Source organism: Drosophila busckii, chromosome 3L, assembly GCF_011750605.1.
Source record: "Drosophila busckii strain San Diego stock center, stock number 13000-0081.31 chromosome 3L, ASM1175060v1, whole genome shotgun sequence".
NCBI lineage: Eukaryota > Metazoa > Arthropoda > Insecta > Diptera > Drosophilidae > Drosophila > Drosophila busckii.
In genome coordinates this window covers 8,601,311-8,628,623 of record NC_046606.1, presented here as the reverse complement: position 1 = coordinate 8,628,623, position 27,313 = coordinate 8,601,311, and the positions used below count along the sequence as shown (strand labels likewise).

Sequence of the window (27,313 nt, the reverse complement as noted above, 5' to 3'; positions counted from 1 at the left end):
CTGTCGTTGGCTGCTCGTTTACAGTTGTCTCTCGTTGCTACAAGCGCGCGGCACGCGAACGCTCCTCAAAAGCAAAAACACAGCACCAGCAACAGCAACAGCAACAGCAGCAGCAGCAGCAGCAATAACAACAAAAAGCGTATACGTGAATTCGCGTTCGTTTTATGTATTTATCAAACAAAAAATAAGCGAAGAGAATAAGCAAAATTAAGATGACACAAAAAGTTGCTGTAATGAAAATTGAAAAGTGCGTGTAGAATATAAAATTATATAAATATACAAATACTTAATAGATACTAAACAGTGCTCACAACAACAATTACAATTGATGCGCTCAACAGCTTGCCTCTGGTGTTGCATAAATTGCTGGCGGGGCATTGTGATTTGAATTTCAAAATCAAGTTGAAGCCGAGAGGCCTGTTAAGGCGTTAAGGCTGCTGCTGCCGCCGCCGCCATCGACGAGAGCAGAGCAGAGCAGAGCGCTACTGCAGTGAGGCCGAGTGCCCAATTCCCAGCTGCGAAGTGACAGTGAAAAAAATAAAAAGAAAACATAACAGAAACAACAAAAAGAAAGAAAAATATATAAAGCAGAGCAGTGAAATTAAAGCAGCCCAGGCAAGAGTTTTGCTTAAGTGAAGTTTCTGAAATCAATGCGAGCAAACGGCAACAGCATTAAAATTTAACCAGAAGCCAATGAACGCTAACAACAGCAACAACAACAACAACAACAGCAGTAAATAAAGAAAGGCGAGAGCGAAGCAACAACAGCAAAAAAAAAAAAGAGGCAGCGCCTATTTTTGGATAGCAGGCGCTTTGGAGCTATATTTCTTGTAGGGACAAGAGACAAGCTGCTGCTCCCAATTGCATGGTAAATTGAATATTTATTTTATTTCTGATATAGTCGTAAGCTGGTTTCCTTCTTTTGCCCAAAAACTCTCACTTGCATAAATCATGCAGGCTTACGCGGCGTATGCTTAATATTAATATAATCAACGAAAATCACACGCACACATATGTACATACATATGGCAACAATTTGCAGGTTCATTCACATTATTCCAGCAACAACAATGTGTGGCCTGCAACTTCCTGTCTGTCGCTTTGTTGTTATTGTTGCTTCAGTTCACTTCCTATATTATCCAGGCTTAAAACAAAATATTGCTTAAGAAACTGGTTTAGTTCAACATTTTGCGACTATTGCGAAACTGGTTGCAATTATTATTGCTGCTGTTGCCAATTGATTTTAGCATTCCGGTTTAGGGCGCATCTTCAGCTCTAATCAAAGCCGGAAACATAAAAAACTAAGCTCAGCCTGCTGCTGGGCAAGCTACGACGCTTTTTCAAATGTCCCAGCTATGAAATTGCCAAACGACTTTTGCAAACAGGTGCAACTGCCACAGCCACAGCCGCAGCAGCAGCAACCATTGCAACTTGCTGTCCCCTAGAGAGGCACATAGACTGCAGTTGTCCAGGCAACTAGTTTGCAGCTGCCTGGGCTGCCTCTGCTGCCTGCACTGAACTGCGTTTCGTAATCCCTAAACAAATCAAAGTTTGTATGCTGTGCGCCTTACGATAAATCTAGCATCGTATAAATCTCAATGAGCCAATTAGCTTTAAGCCCTGGCCACTGCAAATTGCAGCAATTTTGAGATTCATTTGAGCCAATACGAATCAACTCAATGCAATAGATTGCACAAAATTATAAATTTGAATAGTACATTTGTATAAAATGTTGCATTCTGCTCTTAAAGATTAAACGCTTTTTACTTTGCATAACTTGAACTTGCTTTAGCCTAATTTGTAAATATTTTTGACCAACATGCTTAAATAATTTATGCACAAGCCTTGGGTCATTTGCTAAACACGTACGATCTACATTTAAATGAATGTTTTTAACCTTTTTTGAACCCATCTAACCCACTGTAAGCGTAAGAAATTTGAAATCCACAACAGCAACGTCAAAATAGCTATGAATAAATTAGTTTTCATTATGTTTCCACACATGTAGATCGGTCCGACTCACATAGTTGACAAATTGGCAACTAAAAATTGCAAAAACACACACACACACACACACACACACACACACCTATAATATACATTTAGCTCATAAAGTGTGCGCTTGCCACTAAACAGTTTGTTTGTTGAGTTCATTAACATCAGCATTCGTCCTTGTGTGGCCAACAAGTCAAACAAAGCATAAAAGCGTTAGAAAACAAAATAAATAAATAAATAAATAAAGCAGCAGCGAAAATTGCAAGCGTTAATAAATAATGCTAAGCAACTAAGCGACGGCCAACAGCAAAGCGTACACAAGGATAACCCAAAGGCAAAAAGCAAAGCCAACATAAGTGTGTGCGGCTCACCTGGCGGCGCTCAGATACAGATACAGATACAGATACAGATACAGATACAGTGGGCTAAATAATCAGCATTATCAACGCATAATCAGCATAGAAAGAGACAGAGAGACAAACAGATAGAGATAGATAGACTGACTGTTCGAAGAGACTGGCAGCAAGTGTGTTGGAGCTTTGCAACGGTATTCGTTGTAAAAACGCGGCCAATAAACTGAACGTCGAGCGGTTCAAGGTTTGGCCAAAGCCAAAATGAAACTAAAGCAGCAACAACAAACAAAGGCGCATAAGTATTAGTGTGTGTATCTGTGTGTGTGTGTGTGTGTCTGACGAGCGCTCGCGCCGCAGCCAAATGAATAACAATTAAATCTCACAAAAGGCATGAAATCATCTGCCCGACTAAAGTAGAAAAACAGCAACAAAACACACACACGCACACACAGTTGGGCATGTGTGTGTGTGTGTGATAGTATTAAATTAAAAACTAGCACAAAGCGGCGCTGTAGTAAATGTATCCATGAGATACGCGACTCCATGCTTACCGCAAATCTCTCGCTGTTGTGTTTGCTGTGTGCGCTCAAAGCTCATTGACCAAAACAGTCTGCAGCGCCAAGACTTACCGTTAAGCTTAACTCACAGCGCGCGGCCCATTAACAGTTAAGCGGGCCAATTACCCAGCCGTATAATTGTTTAGCTGAAGTGCGTTAAGGGGTGGGGTGAGCTGCATCTTTCTCTTGCCCATATAGACCAACCAACCATCCATCAAGTGTGCGCTTATGTCTGTCAATCAGCTGCTCATCAGTTAAGCAAAAGGGTGGCAGCATGCCCCATGCCCCCTTGCCACATGCCCCATGCCCCCTGCTGAGCTTAGTTCAAGTTCTGACTGCCGCAATTCCTATGGCCTCTTGCCTCTTGTTGTTGTTGCACACATTTCTACTTTATTACAAAATTGACCCACATATTTGTTGTTGTTGTATTATTTATTTTTTTTGCGCTCTACGAGTGACTGGCTATACACACACACACACACACTCAGATACGCACACATACACGTGTAGCTGCTGTTATTTATTCATTATTATTTTATTTTAGTTACTTTTTTTGTTCGTTGGCTCATTTCATTAATTTGTTGTTGCCTCTCCGCTCTTCGATTTGTCTTTTGCTTTTTGTCAAAAAAAAAATATATTATTATTGTTGTTGTTGCTGTTGCTATCATGACATTAATGAACTTATATGGGCTGGACAATTTAGATTGGATGCGTCAACAAAAGCTTTTCGGGTCTGTAGCTGTATCTGTTAGATAGGAAATGTGCCCACATAATTATATTGATTGTATTTGTTTGTGTGTGAAATGGGTGTGGCTTCGCCTCTTAATTATAAATTCAATTCAAGCATGCGCTAGTTTTAATAAGCTTTGAACTTTAAACTAAATTTCTAGTTTGTTTAGCAATCTTTGAGCACATTACATTCGACTCTAAGCATTGCAGTCAGCACAATCAACTTTTGTGCCCACCAAGGTCTTTTATTGTTTATTATTAGACGCCGCCACACACACGCCGTCACGCACACACACACACACACACACACACACAGCTTATAGATATAGAATACGTGTAAACAGTTTGTTTATAAGCATGTCCTAACATTTGTCAGTTGAGATAAAGTAACGTTTCGAAACCTCAGAAACAATAAAAACTGAAAAACAAAAATTGTATTGTCATTGAAATATAGCTAACTATATAATTGCGAAAATAATTTCAATGCAATTTGTAAATTGCAAAATTGTTAAATTCTAGATTACTGTTGCATGTTGCATGATGTGGCTTGCGCACCCGCACTGTGCCACATAATTGACATTTTGGTGCCAAGACTTGTTGGAAAAGCCACAAACTGTTTCAGTTTCGTTATTTGGCCACGCTTGGCTGCAGCTCGAGATACAAATGTATCTGCAGCAGCAGCAGCAGCAGCAGTTCGAGTGCAAGAATGACCTCTAAATTGAATAGAGACTCTAGCAAATGCCAGACGCAGTAGTCGAAGGAGACACCTACTGTGCCACACAATGTGTGGCAAGGTGCAGGCGAGCATAACCACAAGACCACAACGTTCTGCTTCTTGTTGTTGTTGCTGTTGACGATGATTAACAAACGTCGACTCAACTCCAGCTCATAATATGTGTTTAATAACTGCATAAAATGTCTGTCTGTCTGTCTAACTATGTGTGTGTGTCTGTTATAGACGCTGACGACCCATTCAAAGTGGCAAACAGAACAGAACCGAAACGACACAAAACGAGGCAGAGACAAAGCTAAGGCAGTGGCGTCGACAGCTAAGCAGTTAACATAAAAAAGGGGGTAGATCTATTAAAATTGTGACACTGCTCTCGTGGCTATTGAACTGCTGCACTGTTGAGGGTCAGCTAACGAGGTGGCGGTGCTGGTTGGGGGGAGGGACAGATGAATGCGAGGCCAACAGCACACGACGACTCTGTTGATGGGCCTATTAAATGCTGCTTGATGGCCGTTGCTGCTGCTGCTGCTGCTGCTGCTGATGAGACTGCGCGATAAAGCTGCAGATTGCTTTGGAGCTGGCTAATGACTACGCCCAAAACACACACACAGACACACACTCATACACGAACAAAGAGATTCATGAGACAAGCTTAAAGTGGGTTAAATACCATAGCGGTAAGCCGACAAAATTTTGGAATGCTGAACAATACAACCGAAATTATATATAGAGCACATTAGCGCCGACTGAAAACTTTCCCAGCTCTGCATACAGTGCAACAGCAGTATGATGAACTTTAGCAACAGCAACATTGTTGCCACTTTTTGTTGCATGCCAGGCCCTTAAGCTAATGTGTGCCCATTTCACATTTATGCGTAACTGCGCCTCTACCACGGCTCAGCTCATTAGCAAACCCCAGACATAAAGGCAGGACAAATGCCACAAATGTGCAAGGCAAGCGAGCAAAAGAGGTGGGGTGGGTGGTGCCGGCTAGGCACTTGGCAACAGCATCGACTCTCATGGAGCGACTGCAATTTTCACTTGCACTTTGCTGCTGCTGCGGCTGCTGGCAGTCGAGTTAATTTTATTTGCAAAATAAAGCGAAACAAACTTTAAATGGAGTCAAATGCCACACACACACACAAGCACACATAGATACGCACGGGTAGGAGGGCACACCAAGCCAGACGTCTGCAGAACAAAGATTGCACACACAGTAACAACAACAACAACAGCAACAACAACGTGAATAACTGAAACAAAATGTAAAAAAAAGTTCAAACGCCAGACAAGGATGCACCAAAGTGCAAAGGCAGGGAGCAAGCGACCAGCGACCAACGACCGAACAACGAACAAACGAACGTCCATAGAAAGCTGCACGAGGCGGGGGAAGTGGTAGTGGTGGGGGGGAAGTAAGCACTCGAAGCAGCAGACGGCGACGACGTCGCTGGGCCAGTGGCAGTGCTTCAAAAACGGAAAGCAAAAAGGATTGAACAACAGCAAGAGAACGTAAGTGAGTGAGTGAGTGAGTGAGAGGGGGATGAAGTGCAGCCAAAACAGCAGGAGGCAATGGCAACGCACGTGAAGACGCAGCACACACACACAGTCACACACACACACATGGAAAGAACAAGTGCATTGACACTTTTGCAGGCTTGATTGCAGCAAGGGGAGCATGCGAAAGGGTGAAGCCATCGACTGCGCAGTTGGCTGCGCTGCCTGCTGATAGCAGCAGCAGCAGCAACTGCACTGCATAAAGGGATCGACCTCTGGCCACACAGCTGATCAGCCAGAGAGCGCAAAGCAAGCCCAAAACAAAAAATAAATTGGCGAGCGTTGCACTGCAACAACAACAACAACAACAGCAGCAGCAGCAGCAACAACAACAACAACAGCAACTGCTTTAGCTGATTATGAGATTGCGAAAACGAGTCGCGCTCATAATGTTTGCTTTGCCAATGACGTTGCCAAACAACGCAGCAGTGAAAAAAAAGTAAATAAATATGTATATAAAAATAAAAGTAAAGAATGAACTGAGACAGCGACTGCGACGGCGACGGCAACGGCAACAGCGACTGCGAGACTACAACAACAACAGAATAAACGACGACGACGACGTTTATAGTTCAACGCACCGTGCAGGGCGCTGATGCTGTCTGTGATCGTTAGCGGTAGCCAATGGCCGCTAGTGCCCCAAGACGTGTCTTGTCTTCAGCTCCTTGCAGAGGAAACGAAAAAAATACACACACATACATATGTACTTGGGCACATATATGTATATGTATATATAAAAAAAATTCACTCACGCGCTTTGCTGCATTTGTCCGGTCATTGATCGTGCGTGCTCATAATGAAGCCAACGACTCGTTGACTCTTTCATTGACTGCAGCCAGTCTCGGTGAGCATGCTTAAGCCCTTATTAAGGTGACAGGCAGCCAAACAAGCTGGCAGCCAGGCCAGGCCAGCCAGCCAGACAGGCAAACAGGCAGGCAGGGGAAGTAACTAACTGAAAACAAAGTAATCAGCGATCAATTTAAGCCAAGAGATCACCGATCCGTTCGAGCTGCACACTTGACAAGAATTTTGTTAACGACAATTAGACACCGTTATAAACGCTTGATAAACGCTGATTGCTAATAAAGCAGCAGATCGTCTTTAGAGCTGAGATCAGCAACAGCAACAGTTCAGCTTTTTATGCTTAAAGTCTTTGCCTTCTATTCTTTTATCTAGCGAATCTTGTTGTGATCGCAGCAGTCACAGCTTCTGTTTGGCGACCACACCCACACCATAGCACACAGCATAGAACACGCTCAGTAGATTTAGTTGAGATCATTGATCTTACCTACTTGGCGCTGCTAATTTGTATTATTAATTCAATCAATCACAGCACACAGCCCGTGCTCGCTCCCTAACAAACCAATTCACAAGCGATCGACAGCAGCTGCCTTCGAGCATTGATCTCTCACACACACACACACACACAGATCTCTTGTGTATTTGTGAGTATTTTGTCTTGGCATTTCACAAATGTTGCGGCGTTCTAGTTTCTTGCGCTGTCGATGTTGATTTTTGATGTTGATGTTCGTTTATGTCTGATTGTTGCCGTTGCCGTTGCCGATTCGCATTTCTCGCCTTGTGGCCTCTTGGCTAATTTAATTGTTTGCTTTTTCATTAAAACGCTGGGAGCGCTGGGAGTGGTTGTGGCCAACGCGCTGAGGCTGAGGGCCACTATTTAGCTCATGGAAACATTTATAGCTTAAACGCCTCTGCGTTTGCCTCTCTGTCTGTCGCTTGGGTCGCTTGGTCAGCGTTTAATTCGCTAATTGCTAAATGCGCCCCAAACGCTTATCAAATTGGAGCATCGCGTCGCAAAACTTTTTCTTCTTATATTTCTATTTGTGCTTGTTGCTATTGCTCGTGCTCGTGTTGTTGTTGCTGCTGCTGTTGCTTGGCGTCTTATGTTGATTTTAATTTAGCTACACATTTTAGTTCAAATATTTGATAAGCAGGCGAAGACAACGACGACGACGCGGCGTGCATTTGCGTAACTTTTTATTTTGGCATTACTCATACGCAATGTTGTACGGCTTTTAGCCTAAATTGCTTCCGCTTGGCTTATAAAAGAATTTATAATTTTAATTAACAACATTTGAATGACATTTGCGCATGTTCAATATAAAAATTAATATTTTCACACTTCAAGTTCACTAAACGCTTAATGAGCTGCTAATGCAGCTTAAGCTGCTGCGTCTGCTGCTCCTTCACTCTTCTGGAAATTTGCTCATAATCTCTTTAATTGCAATTGTTATGGCCAACTGCAAAGCACAAAGTTCAGCAGTCGTTAGCGAACAGCATGTGAAATGCCATCTTGGCTAATTAACTGTGAGGATTTCTGAATATCTGTATAACAGCTTGTGGAAATGCATTAAGCTGAGAAACTTAGAATGCCTGCTAAGATTCTAAGATTCTCTATATCTTATAAGAAGGTTTCATCCATCGCTATACAAATATTTAATTTGCATTTCGCACGCCCAAGTTACATTTAAGCCGAGGTCCTTATGGCAAATTGAATTAATTTGCTTTAGCTGAAGCGTAAGCCCCAGTTGATCCTATGATTTCTCATTGGCTTATGTACTAATTTATTTGTCCAGCTATGCATAATTTACTTAGCAACATGTTTGCACTTTAATCGCATTAAGCGCAAAGCATGCAAATGGCACTCAATTTGCCCTAATTTTGTGTATCTATGCAACATTCCTGTTTGGACAGCTTCGGGGCACACACAAAAGGCAAGTAGGACACACACACACACACACGAACAAACACATAAACTAATAAGCAAGACAGACAGACAGACAGACAGTCAGATACATAGATAGAGGGAAAGACTAAGTGTATTGACTTTCCAGCTGGCAAACAGCACTCAGCACTCAGCACAAGCTGCAGCATTTGTGGTGGGGCAACGGCTCCGCCTAACCCTACGCCCTCGGCTTTCAACAGCAGCATGACTGCAACTTTCAACACCTCTCCGAGCGCCAACGGCAGCCAACTGTATTTTTTATCTAATTAGGTAGTCAAAATATAAAAAAGAATATATAGAATAAATATGGAGAACGTGCGCTGCTGGCTATGTCTGTATGTGTGTGTGTGTGTGTAATCTAAACTGTGTCACTAAACAAAAATTGTTAGAGAGGGGAGCGTTGAGACAGCAGCCGCTCAACTTTGCGCTGGCGTGCCCACAAAATTGTGTCAAACAGATAAAAAACAAAACTGCAGACGCAAACGCAAGCGCAGGCGGAGCTGCCACTCCTTAGCGGGGGGGAGGTTACGACAACAACAACGACGACGACAAGAGTCACAATAAGAGCAACTGAAGCCAGGCAAGAGTAGTTATGATTATAACCTCAATTCGTATTTTTGTGGTGAAAACTGGCCCAAAATTTGTAGAGCATTTGAATAATTTCACAAGAATGCAATAAAGAAGCACAAGAAGTAGAAAAATAAACTTAAATCAAAAGAAAGATAAAAGCGGTTAAAAGTAGGCGGCGTTGTCGGCACCCAAAAAAAAAAAAAAATAAACGCAGTCAACGAGTGAGAAGACGAGAACACAAACACAGTCAGAGAGAGAGAGGGAGAGGGAGAGCCAGAGCGAGAGAGAACAAGACAGATGAAGTGACGGGCAGATGGATGGACAACTCAACTATTCAAATTGAGGTCATTCATCCCGCTTCGTTGAGCGCGCTTAAGTCAATTACATGTGTGTGTGTGTGCGAGTGTGTGTGTGTGTGTGTTTGTAAGTGAGAGATGTATGTCGCCAGCGGCAGGTGAAGAGTCTGTTTTTGGGGCGGGGGGACAAACGGTCATTAAAAACTATTTTTGTCAGCCTCAAAGCAATTGACAGTGCTTACACTTACAGTGCTGAGAAGAGGAGGGGCGGGGAGCTCCGAATCTATGCCACAGCCATTTACACCTCTGCACACACAAGCTGGGGGAAAGCCTTTCTCCCAGGCAACTCAACTCTTGAAATTCTTTTTTTGGTACACAGATTGTTACACCAATGTTTAAATGAACATGTTAATTGCTGACAATTTGCCGCTTAGCTGATTGGTTAACAGCAACAACAACGAGCTAGAATTATTAACTGATTGATCGGTTTATTTATACACAAAGCATAATGTACGTTCAACGCCCTCAGCTTTGAAATCATCAAACAGCGCACGCACTTTACATAAATATCTGCATAAATTCAATTTGTATACAAATTTGGACTTTCATATAACTTACATATATACTGGATATATATGCAGATATATCGGCGGTATGGGTGTATGTGTGTGTGTCTATAACTCTTTTGTGGCGTCTCTTTGGTTTGCTGTTTCGTGTATTTCATTTGCTTTTCATATGGGAGTAGGTCAGTTCAAAATTTGCATATGCCTTGACTGATTTTGATTTCTTGCTTGATTTTTTATTCATATTCACACAACGCTTGCGTCTCAACTGCCACTGCCAGTCAGTCAGCCCCCGCCAGCCCACCATCCCGCTCCAATGCATTTATTGCCTGATTTAGTCAACTCTGTGTCGCCGCCGCCGCCGCCGCTCTGCTCTGCTTGCCAATAACCCACTTCAGTTGTGGCCACACGTGCCCCATGGACCTCTAAGGCGATTAGCTCGACTCTCTGACAATTTGTTAGGCTTTGACTGCGAAATTTGGTTTTTTTTATTTTTGCGCTTACGCGTGGGACTTGTTTTGTTGTTTCCATAGTTTATGTAAAAAGGTCACAGCATGGCTTTAGGCCAATTTCTTGGAATTTAGACCAAAAATATGTCAATTAATTAAAAATGTATCTGTAAACAAAAGAAAGAGAGTGTAGCAGCTTTGGCTAAGTATATATTATTAATTATGTGGCTTTATTTAAGTTAATAACTGATATAAATTTGAGTTATCGCACTTGCTCGATATACATAGCGTATACTTAATCGAACTTACATCGAGCGTTGCCACTGCGCGTAAAGAAGTTGAACTCATTGAGTCTATTATCTTTAGCCTATTGTTTAACTTATTGCTGCAGGTCAAGTGTATTAACAACAAATGCCAACAATGTAGCATGTTATCTGCACTCGATCTATTGGAAAGTTGGCCATTAGACAGCTATAAAATGCCCAAGTCTGCAATTGCTATAATCACAGTTAAGAATCTAAAGTTAAACGTTCGGGATGCAGTTTGGTAAGCTGAGAGTTCTTTTCTAAAAAGTGCAATTCTAGCAGTTACTTGCAGCTTTGCAGTTTTGTTTATCGTTGCTCTTGGTTGCGCTAAGCCAGCAGACAGCCAGATTGTCCTGCAATCGGGACGGCTTTTGTGTCTGTGAAGGACATCAAGTGGGCGATACCGTAGCCAACTGCAAGGACTGCAACAGTTACTTCAAATGCGAGCTGAATAGCATTAAGCAGGAATGGTGTCCTATGCAGCATATATACGACATAAATGTAGCCGCCTGTGTGCCCGGACAGTGTCCACGCATCGATGGCGAGTGTGCCAATCCGCATCCTATACCAGGACCAATACCACCCAGCAATTGCTCAAATCCAGCCGTGCAGTGTCGCTTCCATGGTCAAATCTTGCCACATGCCGACCACTGTCGCTTCTTCTGGACCTGCGTGGAAAACTGTCCAGTCATGGGCTTCTGCGAGCTTGGCATGTGGTTCGATCGCCAGAATTTTGTTTGCGATTTTCCACAGAATGTGCGCAACTGTCCGGCAAATCGGGACTAAAGCGTAATGCCAGCAAAATAACTTACTTTTAACGGTCATTAAACTGCAGCTGGCTTCACGATTAGTCAACAACTGCAGCAAAAACAACCACAACAATAGCGTTGCGATAATTTACGCAAATTGCTTGACACAATTTTTATTATTGTTATTATAATTTTTAGTTGTTTTTTTTTCTTCTATTTGCTGACGGGGCGTGTTGTGGGCGGCTGCTGTCGTTGTCGCTGGCAAGCAACAAATTTAGCACGCAACTAACAATTTTTGCTGCTCCAGATATAGAAACAAACAAAAACACAAACACACACACACACACCTTTGGAGTATGCAGCAGAGATACCCTAACAATAGTTTGGTGAACAAATTTGTACTTAAATAAAACAATGTTGTTGTAGTAAAAATAATATGCATATACTTAAATGACATTTTAGTAGAGCATGCAAAAGTTGGTTCGTTTGTTTTTATAGTTTTCAGTTATTTCTGTTGCTGCTGCTGTTGTTGTTGTTGTTGTTGGCAGCTGCAGCAACAAAAGCAAACTTTCACCCAAGTAAGCCGCAGCATATTGGACAATTTCGTAACTGGGTAAACTTAGCCAACATACACACATGCACATGCAAACAGACTGAAGTACACAGACATAGGCACGCATACATATGCATGCAAATGTGGAGTGCATAAAGTGCAGCAAACGGCGACAGGTGAATGAACGACCTCAAACGAGGTCAGCACTGGCAGCAGCAACTACCAAAGCCAAATTATGCCGGTGCTATAGTGTGGGAAGGGTTAGGGGGGCTGACTGCCGGTGCCGAACCCATTCATGCGCACGATAAACCCAAAAAAAGAGAAGCAAGCAAACAACAACAACAACTTGGCTAAGTATGTGGCATGATTATGCTTTGTTGCTGCTGCTGCTGCTGTTGTAGTTGTTGGTGTTGCTTTTGTACGTAGTTGATGACTTGGCTGAAGCATCGCTACGGCATGCTAATGGTCAAAAGTGTGGGCCAACATTTGGGCCACTTTACGGCTGACCCAAATCCTTGCCTTGTGTTGAAATGTCTATAGATGGATGTCTAAATGGCCGCTTGCCCCCAAACGAGTTGCCTATTTGCTTTTGCCAGCTGCACTAAATCACTTAAGATGCTTTTAGCCTGCAAGCAACCGAAATGAAAGAAAAATGGTTAGCTTTAGTCTTATTTATGTGACTCTCGACGAGCTGCTGTTGACCTGAAAGTGGGTGGCAGCTTGTCAAATGCCTTAAATAAAATATCTACACTCGAATGAAATTCGATACTCATTTGGATGTTGCTTGGTTCTTATGAAAGCACTTCGCAAACCCTTTTCAACAACTATAAATTGCCCTTGAGCTGTAAGAATCTGCAAATAGCCATACAATAAACATTCGTTTATAACGATTGACAGGCGTTTGGCGTTTGGATAAACAAACAAAAACGCCAAATCGTGCGTTTGGCATTCAGCGCAATGAGCTGATAATTGAAGCCACCTTAAAATAAACAGAGCAAAGCGCCCGCCACAAACAATTAACAGAGTTGAAGGTGTCGGCTATACACACATATGCACACACTAAAATAGGCAAACACAAAGACCAACAGATGTTTGTAGTTATATTATGTCATAATTAATTTACAAGCTGTGACAATTAACGAGATGAGCAACTGTTGCAGCAAGCGTGACTGCAACTGTCACAAGGCCCAAGCTGCCAGACAAGCCAAATGTCCAACGGATGTGGGTCAATGTGTTGGCCAATGTGTTGTATTTGTTCAGCACACGCACTGGCACAGATACAGCCACAGACACAGACACACACAACTTCCCACGCACTTTAAGCTTTTCCGGCACACGCTGCGTATGCGCAATGCATGCGAAATCTTGTTGTCTATGAGCTGACCAGCGCACGCTTTCGTCATTAGTGTGCGTCTATATCTTTTTTGATTTGTCTCTGCGCTGTTGCTGAAACTGACGCCGCCGGCACAAGCAACTACAACAACAACAACCATAATAATAAGACAACAAAAGCTGAAGAAAAACACACATAAAAGGCAGCAACAACAACAACAACAACAACGACGACGACGACGACAACAAAATCACTTGCCGCCTGTTTTTTATATTGAGCACAGTGGGTCAATGTCCCACTGATAAAGTGAGCGTAGAGTGACGACGTTGCCAGTTGAAAGCAGCAACAGCAGCAGCAGCAACAACAACAACTGGAGCAGCTGTGTCTGCTGCTGCTGCTGTCTGCCAAAAGGCAAATGCGATTTTAATTAATAAAATATGCTACGTATTTTGTTGCACAAAAGAAATTTATGTTTGCATTTGCTGCAATTTGCTTTGCTGTGTTTAATTTTTTTGTCAGAAACTACCACAGCTAATGAACAAGAAAAATTAAAAATGTGAACAACAAATTACGCATTTATTTTCGAAAATATCTCTTTTAAAAAACAATTTTAGTACAACATTTTCTAGTTGAGTTAGCAAAGAATCTTTTTGTTGGCAGTTCTGTATAATTGAAATATATCTATATGCATGTGCGTGTGTGCGTGTGTGCGTGTGTGCGTGTGTTGTGAAGATTTATGCGTGTGCCAGTTTTTATAGTACGGCATTATGCTTAAGCTTTAAATTTAAAATTGCTTTTAGAAATTAATAAATTTGTGCGTCACTTCACGCACATTTGTTAACTAAATGCCCAGCAAGCGTAGGCAATGTGTTCAGCAGTAAAAATAACAACAACAACCTAATTTAAATTAATCATTAAAAAGATATTCTAATAGCTGCTAACATATTTACGTTTTCTTCTTGTAGAATTTGTTGTTGCTAAGCGAGTCGCAATGATATTATTTTAAAAGTTAACACAAAATACTCTAGCTTATGTTTATTTGTGTTTCTTAAAAAAAAACAGTTGAAAAAGAATAAATCTATAAGGAAATTCATGCAATAATCGTATTTACCATTTCGCTAAGTTATAGCTCTTGAAAGTTTGATATTTGCAATAATGTTTCAACCTTTTGTTTTTTATGTAACAAGCATTTGTTACTGATGTAACTCTACTTCTTCCTATAGTTGACGGTTTCATTCGCTGCTGTCAGCGAACTTGGCTTATAAGAAAATTCTTTTGTTTGCTTACTACTTTGTTTACAATTTCGCCTAATCATTTTTTAAACATACCTGCTTGTACTACCTGTGAATGTGCATTAAATTTTTTGGTAGATGAGGTACAAACAACCTTTGGTTGTTGATGTACAACAACAAACAATGCAAACAATGTTTAATTTAAACTGGGTATAACTGAAAGTTGGATGATTGCCATAGGTAAGTATGGTTAACAGACAAGGTAAGTAAGGTAAGTATTTGTTCATTGGCAGACAGCAGCGATCGCCGCTCTAAATTGGTTACATCAATAACAAATGATTGCGTTGTCCAAACTTTGAATGGCTGTAACTCTGCATTCAGCTTGGAAAGTCTACGATATTCGATATTTTGGCAAAAAAAACGTGATGTAACCCCTGTAAATTTTTGACAAAAATGATGCCGTGCCCATTTCTTATCACTTTCTAACTTTGAGAAGCTATATCTCAGCCAAAAAAAATCGCACAGAAGTGTTTTAATCTTAATTTACTCATGAGATACTAAATAAACATATGCTATTGTGTTCGATTGATCAAAAATTGTTTTTGGCATAGTTATGGATTTTTTTTAACTGAGTTATAGCTTTCCGAAGTTTGAAAATAAACAAAAAGTAGCTCTGCAGCGTTGGTTTTGTTGCCTTAACTGGGTGTAAACATTTTTTTAAATTATCTAGCCCAACAAAATATGTTTATTAACGATCTCATGAGTTATTTAAGCTTAAAGTTTCTTCAGTGCGATTTTTTTTAGCTGAGATATAGGCCAAAATTCTCAAAGGGGTAACATCACGTTTTTTGCCAAGAATATCGAAGACGGCATCATTTTTGGCAGTTTTGTTCAGATGCATCTCACGAGTCTAACAAGGCGTGAAACTCTGAGAATCGGAACGGCATTTCGCTGAGCTTACTGCCTATTTAAAAGTTGGATATATCACAAAAAGTTGTCTTGTTTTTTAACTCTTTTGTTCATAACTTTTCCAATTAATTTCTTTAAAGCGTAAATGCATGTAACCTATTTGAATTGTATTTGAAACGCGAACATAAAATGGTAAAACACATTTCAATCGCATGTCTTTTAGCTGAGTTATAGCTTATCAACGTGCTACACAACCTTTGGTTGTTGATGCAACGTTTTGTTGCTGATGTACAACATAATCATATGTTGTTGATGAACAGCTTGTGGTTATTGATGTTTTGTACATCAGCAACAATTAGTTGCTTGATTTGTACATCAACAACCAAAGGTTGTCTGTTTTGTACATCAGCAACCAAAGGTATCTTGTTTTGTACATCAGCAACAATTAGCTGTCTATTTTGTACATCAGCAGCCAACCGTTGCTTCTTTTGTACTTCAGCAACCAAAGGTTGCTTGTTTTGTACATCAGCAACAATTACTTGATTGATTTGTATATCAGCAACCATTGGCTGCTTGTTTTGTACATCAGCAACCCTTTGGTTGCTTGTTTGTACATCAGCAACCATAGATTATTGACTGCACGGTAGCAACCATTGATTATTGGCATGCACGGAAGCAACCAACGATTATTGGATTGCACGGCAGCAACCATTGATTATTGGCCTGCACGGCAGCAACCAACGATTATTGATTGCACGGCAGCAACCATTGATTATTGTACTGCACGGCAGCAACCCATTGATTTTTGGACTGCACGGAAGCAACCAACGATTATTGGATTGCACGGCAGAACCTGATTATTGGGAATGCACGGCCAGGAACCAATTGATTTATTGGAATGCACGCCAGCAACCATTGACTATTGGACTCACGCAAGCAACCATTGATTATTGGACATGCGCGGCAAAACATTGATTTTTGAATTGCGCGGGCAAAACCATTGATTATTGGAATGCGCGGCAACAACCATTAACTATTTGGTAAGTTGCACTGAATTAATGCATTATTGGAATGCACGCGGCAAACCATTGATTATTGGAATGCACGGCAGCAACCATTGGATCTATTTGGTCTTTACGCAGCCAACCATGACTATTGGTCTGCCACGGCAGCAACCAATGATTATTTGAATGCACGGCGGCAACCATTGATTATTGGAATGGCCGGCAGCAACCATTGAATATTGGACTGCACGGCAGCAACCATTGAGTATTGGAATGCACGGCAAACCATTGATTATTGGAATGCGCCGCAGGAACAACCATTGACTATTTGTCGTCTGCACGGCTAAGCACCATTGATTATATGAAATGCGCGGGAACAAACCATTGGACTATTGGCTGCACGCAGCAACATTGTTATTATTGGACTGCACGGCAACAACCAAATTGATTATTGGAATGCGCGGAAAAACCATTGATTATTGGAATGGGGCGCGGCAAAACCATTGATTATTGGAATGCCCGGCAAAACCATTGATTATTGGAATGCGCCGGGAACAAACCATTAACTTTGGTCTGCACAGGCAGCAACCATTGATTATAGGACTGGACGCGGCAAAACAATGGATTATTGAGAATGACGCGGCAAAACCATTGAATTGGAAATGCGACGGGCACCATGATTTATTGGACATGCGCGGGGAACAACCATTGACCTATTGCGTCTGCACCGCAGACAACCATACTGATTATGAATGCGCGGCAAAAAAACATTGTTAATTGGAATGCGCGGCAAACCATTGATTATTGGAATGCGCGCAAACCATTGATTATTGGAATGCGCAGCAAACAACCCTTGACTATTGGTCTGCACGGCAGCCAAACCATTGATTATGGAATGCGCGGCAAACCATTGATTATTGGAATGCGGGCAAAACATTGGATATATTGGAATGCGCGGCAACCCTTGATATTGGGAACAACCATGGACTATTGGTCTGCACGGCAGCAACCATTGATTATTGGACTGCACGGCAGCAACAATTGGATATTGGAATGCGCGGCAAAATCATTGATTAATTGGAATGCGCAGGCAAAACCATGATTAATTGAGAAATTCGCGCGGCCAACAACCATTGAGTATTGGTCTGCACACGGCGGCAACCATTGATTATTGGAATGCCGGGCAAAACCATTGATTATTAGAATGCGCGGCAAACTATTGATATTAGAACGCGCGGCAAAACCAATTGATTATTGGATGATGCGCGGGAAAACATTGACTATTGGTCTGCACCGCAGCAACCATTGATTATTGGACTGCACGGCAACAACCAATGATCATTTTGGAATGCGCGGCAAAACCATGGATTATTGGAATGCCGCGGCAAAAACCATGATTATTAGGAAGTGCGATGGAACAACCATTGACTATTGGTCTGCACGGCAGCAACCATGGATTATGGAATGCCACGGCAGCAACCATTGATTATGGGAATGCGCCGCCAAAACATTGATTATTGGACATGCGCGGCAAAACCATTGATTTAATTGGAATGCGGGGGAACAACCATTGCTAATTTGCGTCTGCACGGCAGCAAACCAGTTGATTATTGGAATGACACGGCGAGAACCATTGATTTATGGAATATGCGCGGCAAAACATTGATTATTGGAATGCGCGGCAAAACCATTGATTATTGGAATGCGCGGCAAAAACCCATTTGATTATTGGATATGGCGGAAACAACCAATTGGACTATTTGGTCTTGCACGCAGGCAACATTGATTATTGGACTGCACGGGCAAAAACAATGATTATTGGAATGCGCGGCAAAAACCATTGATATTGGAATGCGCGGGAACAACCATTAACTATTGGTGCTGCACGGCAGCAACCACTTGATTATTGCGGAATGCACGGCAGCAACCATTGATTTTTGGCGAATGCGCGGCAAAAAACATTGATTATTGGAATGCGCGGCAAAAACCATGTATTATTGGAATGCGCGGCAAAAACATTGTTATTGGAATGCGCGGGAACAACCATTGACTATTGGTCTGCCCGGCAGCAACCATTGATTATTGGAATGCACGGCAGCAACCATTGATGTATGGAATTGCGCGGCCAAAACATTGATATTGGAATGGCGCGGCAAAACCATGATTATTGGAAGCGCGCGAAAACCATTGATTATTGGAGTGCGCGCGGGAACAACCATTGACTATTGGTCTGCCCGGCAGCAACCATTTGATTATTGGAATGCGCGGCAAAACATTTATTATTGGAATGCGCGGGCCAAAACCATTGATTATTGTAATGCGCGGCAAAACCATTGATTATTCGAATGCGCGGCAACAACCATTGACTATTGGGCTGCACGGCAGCAACCATTGATTATTGCGACTGCATCGGCAACAACAATATCATTGGAATGCGCGGCAAAACCATTGGATTATTGGAATGGCGCCGGCAAAACCATTGATTATTGGAATGCGCGGGCAAACCATTGATTATTGGTCTGCACGGCAGCAACCATTGATTATGGAATGCGCGCCAACACATTTGATTATTGGAATGCGCGGCAAAACCAATGCTTATTGGAATGCGCGGCAAAACCATGGATTATTGGAATGCGCGGGAACAACCATTGATTATTGGGATGCGCGGGAACAACCATTGACTATTGGTCGGCACGGCAGCAACCATTGATTATGGAATGCGCGGCAAAACATTGGATATATTATGGAATGCGCGGCAAAAACCATTGATATGGAATGCGCGGCAAACATAATTATTGCATTCCAAATTATCAATGGTTTTCCGGCGCATTCCATTAATCAATGGTTTTGCCGCGCATGCCAAAATCAATGTTTTGCCGCGCATTCCTAATCAATGGTGTGCCGGTGCATTCCAATAATCCCATGGTTGCTGCCGTGCAGACCATTAATCAATGGTTGTTCCGCGCATGTCCAATAATCAATGGTTGTTGCTGCGCATTCCAATAATCAATGGTTTTTGCCGCGCATTCCAATAATCAATGGTTTTTGCGCGCATTCCAATAATCAATGGTTGCTGGCGTGCATCCCTATAATCAATAATTTAGCCGCGCATTCCAATAATCAATGGTTTTGCCGCGCATTCCAATAATCATTGTTTGCTGCCGTGCCGCGCATTCCAATAATCAATTGGTTGCTGCCGTAAAGACCAATAGTCAATGGTTGCTTCCGGCATCCCAATAATCAATGGTTGGCTGGCGTGCATTCCAATAATCAATGGTTGCTGCCGTGCAAAAATCCAATAAATCGTTGTTTGCTGCCGTGCCAGTCCAAAAATTCAATGGTTGCTTGGCGTGCATTCCAATTAATCAATGGTTGCTGCCGTGCATTCAAATAATCAATGGTTGCTGTCGGGCAGTCCAATAATCAATGGGTGCTGGCGTGCTGCCGTGCAATCCAATAATCGTTGGTTGCTTGCCGTGCAGTCCAATAATCCATGGTTGCTGCCGTACAAAACAAGCAGCCAATGGTTGCTGGATATACAAAACAAGAGACCTTTGGTTGCTGATGTACAAATCAATCAACTAATTGTTGCTGATGTACAAAACAAGCAACCTTTGATTGCTGAAGTACAAAAGAAGCAACGGTTGGCTGCTGATGTACAAAACAGACAACTAATTGTATGATTTGTACGTCTTTTTTGTGTTGCCGCGGAAAGCAATGAGCAAATGAGCATAAAACTGTGTAACGTTAGAATTATTTGGTAAAGTTTTGGACAAATTAGTTAATAATTATAATTGTAATTGTTTTACATGATTGAATAGTACATTATTAGTTTAAGAACATTTTGATCTTGATTATCTTGAATGCTAACTATGTGGCTAACTTCTTTTACAATTTATTATCATTGACAGCTGTACGTTATGGTCGTGTACCCAAGCGTTCACGTGAGCTGAACGGCGGAGCAGCAGCAGCAGCCGCTGTCACGGTAGCAGCCAGCACATCCTACAGCAGTACGGATGAGTCTAGTGCCAATCAAATACAACAACAACAACAACAACAGCAACAACAACAGACGCATGCAAGCAGCGTACGTGTGAATACGCCAAGTACACCACAAACGCCACAAATGTGTTCGATAGCATCGTCGCCAACGGAGCTGGGCGGTTGCAATAGTGCCAACAATAATAATAATAGCAGTGGAAATAACAATAGCAATGCCACAGCAGTAGTGGGAGGCAATCATCATCAGCAATTGGTGGGCATGGGCAGCGATATGACCATGTCACAGGTGGCCATGTGCCATCAGCAAACGGATCATCATGATGGCATTGCTGCCACAGCCAATGAACTGACTGTCTACGATGTGATTGTGTGCGTCTCGCAGGCGCATCGCCTCAACTGCTCCTACACGGAGGAGCTCACACGTGAGCTAATGCGCAGACCAGTAACCGTGCCACACAATGGGGTAAGCAGTAGCAAGTTGAAAATAATAGCAGCAGCAATAATAATCAATTACGTGCCACTTGCAGATTGTAACCACTGTGGCAGAGAGCTTGGAGTTCCAGAAGATCTGGCTGTGGCAACAGTTTTCGGCACGCGTTACGCCCGGCGTGCAGCGCATTGTGGAGTTCGCCAAGCGCGTGCCCGGATTTTGTGATTTCACGCAGGACGATCAACTGATACTCATCAAGCTGGGCTTCTTCGAGGTATGGCTGACGCATGTGGCGCGTCTGATAAACGACACAACGCTCACGCTGGACGATGGCGCCTATCTGACACGCCAGCAGCTCGAGATACTCTACGATGTAAGTCAAGTGCTAATTGGGAACTCTTAAGCTCATTGAGTAACATACTTTGAACGCTATTTGTAGGCGGACTTTGTTAATGCGCTGCTAAACTTTGCCAACACACTCAATGCCTATGGGCTGAGCGACACTGAGATTGGTCTGTTCTCCGCCATGGTCTTGCTGGCCACAGATCGCGCTGGTCTGAGCGAGCCCAAGGTTATAGCTCGTGCTCGGGAGCTGGTGGCGGAGGCTTTGCGGGTGCAGATACTGAGATCACGAGCTGGCTCAACGCAGGCGCTGCAGCTGATGCCTGCGCTGGAGGCTAAGATACCAGAGCTACGTTCGCTGGGCGCCAAGCACTTCTCACATCTGGACTGGCTGCGAATGAACTGGACCAAGCTGCGTCTGCCGCCGCTCTTTGCCGAAATCTTCGACATACCCAAGGCAGATGATGAGCTGTAGACAAATCAGACAGAAACGGTGACGGAGACAGAGACAGAGAGAGAAAGAGAGTGACAGCGAGAACAACAACAACAACAAAACAATATTTCAGCAACTTGTATGTTTAAGTAATTAGCATTAAACACGCATGCATACTTTGAACTATAACTAATCGACATGGTTAGGCAAGGCAGCAATTTATCATTTTACAAGCGATACAGATACTTAGTTAACTAAAGCTACAATTACAACTACAACTAAAGCTAAAGCTAAAGTAATGCATTAAATATTTAGCAATGTTCACTGATGTTCGTCTCCACGCATTCAAAGACTTTGCAAAAAAAAATCATTTTATTATTATAATTATTATTTTTTTGTTTTGTGTAAATCGAAAGAACATATCCCCCGCGCAAACATAAAATTTATTTATTTCATTGTCAAACTCATCAACTCGCCCACAACCCCACTGTACTTTCTTATCCTACAATTCCTCAACAAGTCCTCACAACATTTCAAAAACCAAACACATGAGAGAAAATAAAAAAAAAAAGAATCATTAAAAAATCTCGACTGAAGTGCGAGCGTTCAAGTTCGAAAAATACTGGTTATTATTATTTTTTTAATTACTTATGTAACTACTTATAAATATATAATATATCAAATATACATACTTACAATGTATACCTAGCATTATTTGTATCTAAAGTAGTTCAAGCAAAAAGACCCGAGAAAACAAAAGAACATTTTACTTTGCTCGTTTTATTGTAATTGCGTGTAAATAAATTTAAATTAATCTTTAATGCTACGGCCTGATTATTATTTCTTTAAGTTGCGCTAAGCCTGCGCTTTCCAAACACAAAAACAAACCTAAATACATACTTGCAACACATTTTTCTTTGGAAAGTGCAACTCGTACGACGACGGCACTTTGACGTCGCTATTAAGTATACCATAAATAATAGAAGACGTGTTCATATTCGTTTAAAATATCAAATAATTTGTAAGTGCTTAATTTGTATAACTTGGAACAATCAAATAGTTTGATGATGAATTTTTGAATAGATTGGTGCTAAATTTTCGTGCATGTATTACGTTAAATAATACTGAAATACTAAATACATGTTTCAAATCGAATCATATACATTACTTCAAAACTCTGAGAAACTCTTCATTAATTGTTGAATTTATATAGAAAATTTTGTAAATTTTTATTAGTATGAAACCGAACAAATTATTATACAACAAAGAAAAAAAACTTCTAGATAAAGTTATGTTCTAGAGCTAACATAGCGACCATTTTATGCTCCATGTGTACCTTTCGCTTATTCAACTAGAATATGTATCTATATAGTAAACTATTATATGAGAATTACAATTTGCAATATAGCGATCAGTGGAAACCAGTGCGCATAATGGAACCATGTGAATTGTAGCGTTAATATACTTTATTTAAATGCAAAATGCAAGATATAAATTTAAATTAAAATAAACTAAAACAAATATTAAATACATAGATACAATTTTTTACATACAAGTAGCTTTGATTACATTTTTCAATGATGTGTCAAATTTTAAATGGTATTCGTGGTTAGAACATACATACAGACATAAAATAAAATATAATACTCTTTAAAAATATAAATGATTAATGTCAAAGATCAAACGTAAACGTCGACTTCCTAAGATAACAAATTTCTCTCGCTCGTTGCTAGTTAAACTAAGCAAGCAATATATCTAAAGCCCTTAACTATGAATCCATTAAAAACACAGATCGGCCCAAGCAATATGCTCATGAATCAACCAAAATTTTCGAGCTTGCGTCAAGTGTATACCGTAGCTGCTCATCTCGAAATTTTCCAAATGCAAAACTACAGGTTTTATGTCTAAATGTCACAGTAAAGAAATAAATCGCTTAACTACAAAAAAAAAATATATATATATAAACATATACAAAAACCAACTACTATATGCAGCTAAAGTAGATAAGCACACTTGAGAAAAAACAATTTATGAAAGAAAAACAAAAGCCGCAGATTGTAATTAAATTACAGAAAAGTACTTGAAAGCAAAACAAACGTCTCTAAATAAACTGATTAACTATTATAACAGTAGTTAGTATGCATACATACATATTATGTGTATATGGTGTACATGACACGAGTTTTATTTCGCGAACAATGCAAACTCTTTGGATTAATCAAAATAATGAAATGCTTTTTCCACTGCTGCAAACGTGCAATGCAAGTAAAGCGCCGCTTAATCATCTCGCGGCTGTGGATAGAATTGCGTCAGCTCTTTACTTAGCTCCTGGGCAAGCTGGGGAGTTGCAGCGGCGAGCACACGTCGCGACATGATGTCAAACTCACCGCCGGCTGGGTCGATAACCACACCTCCCGCCTCGCGCACAATCAAGTCGCCAGCACACACATCCCAGGCATGAATGCCAAACTCGTAGTTGGCATCAGCAGCGCCGAGCGCAACCATAGCCATGTTCAAAGCCGCCGAACCCAGCACGCGCAACCTAAATGGGGCAATTAAGACAACTGAAGCATATGCATATGTGGCATGCACTTACCCATGCACCTTCTTTGCCATATTGGCAAAATTCTCATTGACCACCTTCATCTTTTGCTCATCACGAGTGGTGCCAAACTCGCTGGTTACTAGAGCTTTGCTTAGCTCCTTTTGGCCGCTGGCTTGTATGCGGCGTCCGTTATAAAAGGCACCTTGGCCACGTCGCGCCGTAAATCGCTGCTCCAGCATAGGATTGTATATAATAGCCATTTCCGTGACCTTGTTTACTTTTAGACCCACCGAAATGCACGAGTGGGGAAATGCATGGACAAAGTTCATGGTGCCATCCACGGGATCAATTATCCAGGTAGGCTCATCCGTCAGCTTCTTAACTCCAGCATCTGTGCTGCTTTCCTCCTCGCCAATGAATCTGCAATTAGCATGAGATTTATGTTAAGCTGCCTAAGCAAGACCGAAAATTAAAAGTACTTATGACTTGGAAAGTGGTGACGAATGCCGTTCATTATAAGCTTCTCTACATCCTGATCCGTTTGCGTCACCAAATCAATGTCGCCCGACTTGCACACGAAGTCCTGGCGAGTCTCATTGTTGTGCACAATTAGCTGTGTACACAAAGCACAGACAGTAAAATTCCATGCGCATGGAAAATTCCATTATACTTACACGCCCCGCCTCGGTGGTCAAGTTGTTGATGATTTCGAAGCACTTGCCCAGATCAACGTTGTCTGCCATTGTCAGTTTATTTGTGTTATTCTTTATTCGATTTGCAAATTGCAAATGCGAGTGTATAATTTAATTAAGTCGGCGCACAAACTAAAAAGCTTTTAACCAGCTGTTTTCTCACAACAAAAGATTTGTATTAGGTGGCAGCCTTATGAGGTTATCGATAGTTCGATTAATCATAACAACGATTGGGGACAAGTTTAAAAAACGTAGTTTCTCTTCGTTTATAATATTTAATAATATTTTGTAATATTTAATAATATTTAAATATATGGAATATGCAGCTTGGTGAGCAATTGAATGTGTTGCTTACGAGGGCTTAGGTTTTTGCGTCTCAAACTCGGATAATCTTGAATTCTCCGAGGACACAGAAAAGCTGTCGTCGGAAAATTCAGTTTGTCCAGTGAAATCCTGCTTTGGCTTTGACTCCTTACGTGACGAACTAGCTTGTGCCTCATCATCCCGTGGCTTGGGATAACTCTGCGTCAGCTCGGCGGAAAGGGCCATTGCCAATGGAAAGGTTGCTGCTGCCAGCACACGCCGCGACATAATATCCACCTGTCCGCCGGCCGGATCAATGACAGTGCCGCCCGCTTCTGTGACCAACAAATTGCCAGCTGCCATGTCCCAGACGTGCAGTCCAAAGTGATAAAAGCCATCTACTACGCCAGAGGCCACCATTGCCAATCCCATGGCTGAGGAACCAATCGAGCGTAAGCTAAGCAACAAAAATTAATAAAGCGTAAGTATTGTAAGCCTGTTAACCTACGCATGAACCTTCTTGCTAAGTCGATTTGTATTCTCCACAGACACCTCGGCGCGATCATCATTTGTTTCGGAGGTGTATTCTTGCAATATCATGGCCTCACTCAACTCGCACTGACCACTGGTACACATACGCTGATCATTCAGTGCAGCGCCATGTCCCTTCCGCGCCGTATAGCACTCCTGTAGCGGCGGATTATAGACAACTCCAAGCACAGTTGTTTTGTCAATTAGCAGTGCCACCGAGATGCAGTAGTAAGGAAAGTGATGCACGTAGTTCATGGTGCCATCGATCGGGTCAATTATCCATGTGGGCTCATCAGTAAGCACCACTTGCTTCGATGATGTTCTCGACACGCGCTCTTCGGCAATAAACCTAAATGAATGTTCAATTATTTTAATGTTAAGCAACCTGTAGATTTTACCAACTTGTGTTGTGGATATCTTTCACATATAGCTTTGATAATCATCTCCTCCACCTCGTTGTCGGTTCTCGTGAGCAGATCACGCTTGTGCTGCTTCGTCGTGTACTCCTGTTGGTTTTTGTTGGCCACCAAGGCAAAGGCGCCTGCCGTTTTCACCACCCCGACTATGAATGCCAAACATTCAGCTAGATTGAGCTGCTCCGCCGGTTCATCAGTGTCCGTGTACATTAAACCGGAGGTATTGGTGGTCTTCCAAGCGTACTCCTTGGAGGGATCAAAGGTCACGTCTGTGTTAGTTGATTTATCGTTGTTTTTCTTATTATCATTAGCCGCCGGAATCATCAGCGGTATTGGCGGCACCACAATTGGTGCACTTTCTGCGGTCGTGGTTGGCGATGTTGGTGGCGTACTTATCGGCGTAGCTGGTGGAGTAGGTGGTGGCGTGACAGGCGTATCTACATAAGCCTTTGGAGTTGCGGCACCTGCGTGTTCATGAGGCTCGCTTTTTCTTGCCGTGATCGCAGTTTTGGAAGACCCTCGCATTTGAGACACTCGTGGATCCTGCGAGTTAGCCGTGTGATCCTCCAGGCCGAATTCGGTTGCAGCATTTTTTGGCTGACTCGGTGGCGGAACTGGTGGTGCCACTTCCGGAGCTATTAGAATCGTTGATCTACTACGCTTGGGTGTATCATCTCTAGTGCGTTGTGTAGATTTCGAATCGACAGCTAGTAGATCTCTGGTCGTGCTATGTGCCGGCGTATTACGTTGATCGCTAGCATGAGCATTCTGTTGCGTAGCCTGCTGCTCCTCCGGCCCAGGGGGTGTGTCAGTGCTGTCAGGCGCTGGCTCCGCGTTCTTGCCGTCCTTTTGCTCCGCCATGTTTGCTTTATGTTATAATGGAGCTGCAGGTGAGTTTACCAATTGTCACCAAGCTATTGCATGGTCCGCTATTAATTTAGAACGAAATTATTAATTTTCTATTTCAGTGCAATTTTAAACAAAACACAATA

General features: G+C 42.0%; 4 protein-coding genes across 4 annotated transcripts in view; 2 read left to right on the top strand and 2 right to left on the bottom strand.

The window, feature by feature from the left end:
• The window catches only part of LOC108600442 (ecdysone-induced protein 78C), a 32,820-nt gene extending 10,345 nt beyond the window's left edge, over positions 1-22,475 (top strand). Inside the window, 3 exon segments of the mRNA XM_033293430.1 lie at positions 20,539-21,092; positions 21,157-21,432; positions 21,499-22,475. Coding sequence (XP_033149321.1) covers positions 20,539-21,092; positions 21,157-21,432; positions 21,499-21,876 — 1,208 coding nt within the window. The 3' untranslated portion in view covers positions 21,877-22,475.
• LOC108600443 lies at positions 11,073-11,820 on the top strand. Its single transcript, XM_017988029.1, has 2 exons — positions 11,073-11,088; positions 11,140-11,820. Exons 1-2 carry the CDS (start codon positions 11,079-11,081, stop codon positions 11,631-11,633), a joined length of 504 nt encoding a protein of 167 aa, XP_017843518.1. The 5' UTR covers positions 11,073-11,078; the 3' UTR covers positions 11,634-11,820.
• A 1,512-nt stretch (positions 22,476-23,987) lies between the features above and the next one.
• Positions 23,988-25,222, bottom strand: LOC108598747 (inositol monophosphatase 1). The gene is made up of 4 exons (XM_017985483.2): positions 25,054-25,222; positions 24,859-24,992; positions 24,431-24,799; positions 23,988-24,376 (listed from the first exon to the last, which is right to left on the bottom strand). Exons 1-4 carry the CDS (start codon positions 25,120-25,122, stop codon positions 24,112-24,114), a joined length of 837 nt encoding a protein of 278 aa, XP_017840972.1. The 5' UTR covers positions 25,123-25,222; the 3' UTR covers positions 23,988-24,111.
• Positions 25,223-25,326: 104 nt separating this feature from the next.
• On the bottom strand, positions 25,327-27,309 carry LOC108599999 (CG9389). Its single transcript, XM_017987279.1, has 3 exons — positions 26,308-27,309; positions 25,883-26,254; positions 25,327-25,831 (listed from the first exon to the last, which is right to left on the bottom strand). Exons 1-3 carry the CDS (start codon positions 27,180-27,182, stop codon positions 25,423-25,425), a joined length of 1,656 nt encoding a protein of 551 aa, XP_017842768.1. The 5' UTR covers positions 27,183-27,309; the 3' UTR covers positions 25,327-25,422.
• Between the last annotated feature and the right edge of the window lie 4 nt (positions 27,310-27,313).

Excerpts from the sequence above, each read along its gene's own strand:
- LOC108598747 (XM_017985483.2), bottom strand. The coding sequence starts at position 25,122 with ATGGCAGACAACGTTGATCTGGGCAAGTGCTTCGAAATCATCAACAAC. Across the intron at positions 24,993-25,053 it reads TGACCACCGAGGCGGGGCGT|CTAATTGTGCACAACAATGA; the intron begins GTAAGTATAATG and ends TTGTGTACACAG. Across the intron at positions 24,800-24,858 it reads CACCACTTTCCAAGTCATAA|ATTCATTGGCGAGGAGGAAA; the intron begins GTACTTTTAATT and ends TGCTAATTGCAG.
- LOC108599999 (XM_017987279.1), bottom strand. The coding sequence starts at position 27,182 with ATGGCGGAGCAAAAGGACGGCAAGAACGCGGAGCCAGCGCCTGACAGC. Across the intron at positions 26,255-26,307 it reads GAAAGATATCCACAACACAA|GTTTATTGCCGAAGAGCGCG; the intron begins GTTGGTAAAATC and ends ACATTCATTTAG. Across the intron at positions 25,832-25,882 it reads CTTAGCAAGAAGGTTCATGC|CTTACGCTCGATTGGTTCCT; the intron begins GTAGGTTAACAG and ends TTTGTTGCTTAG.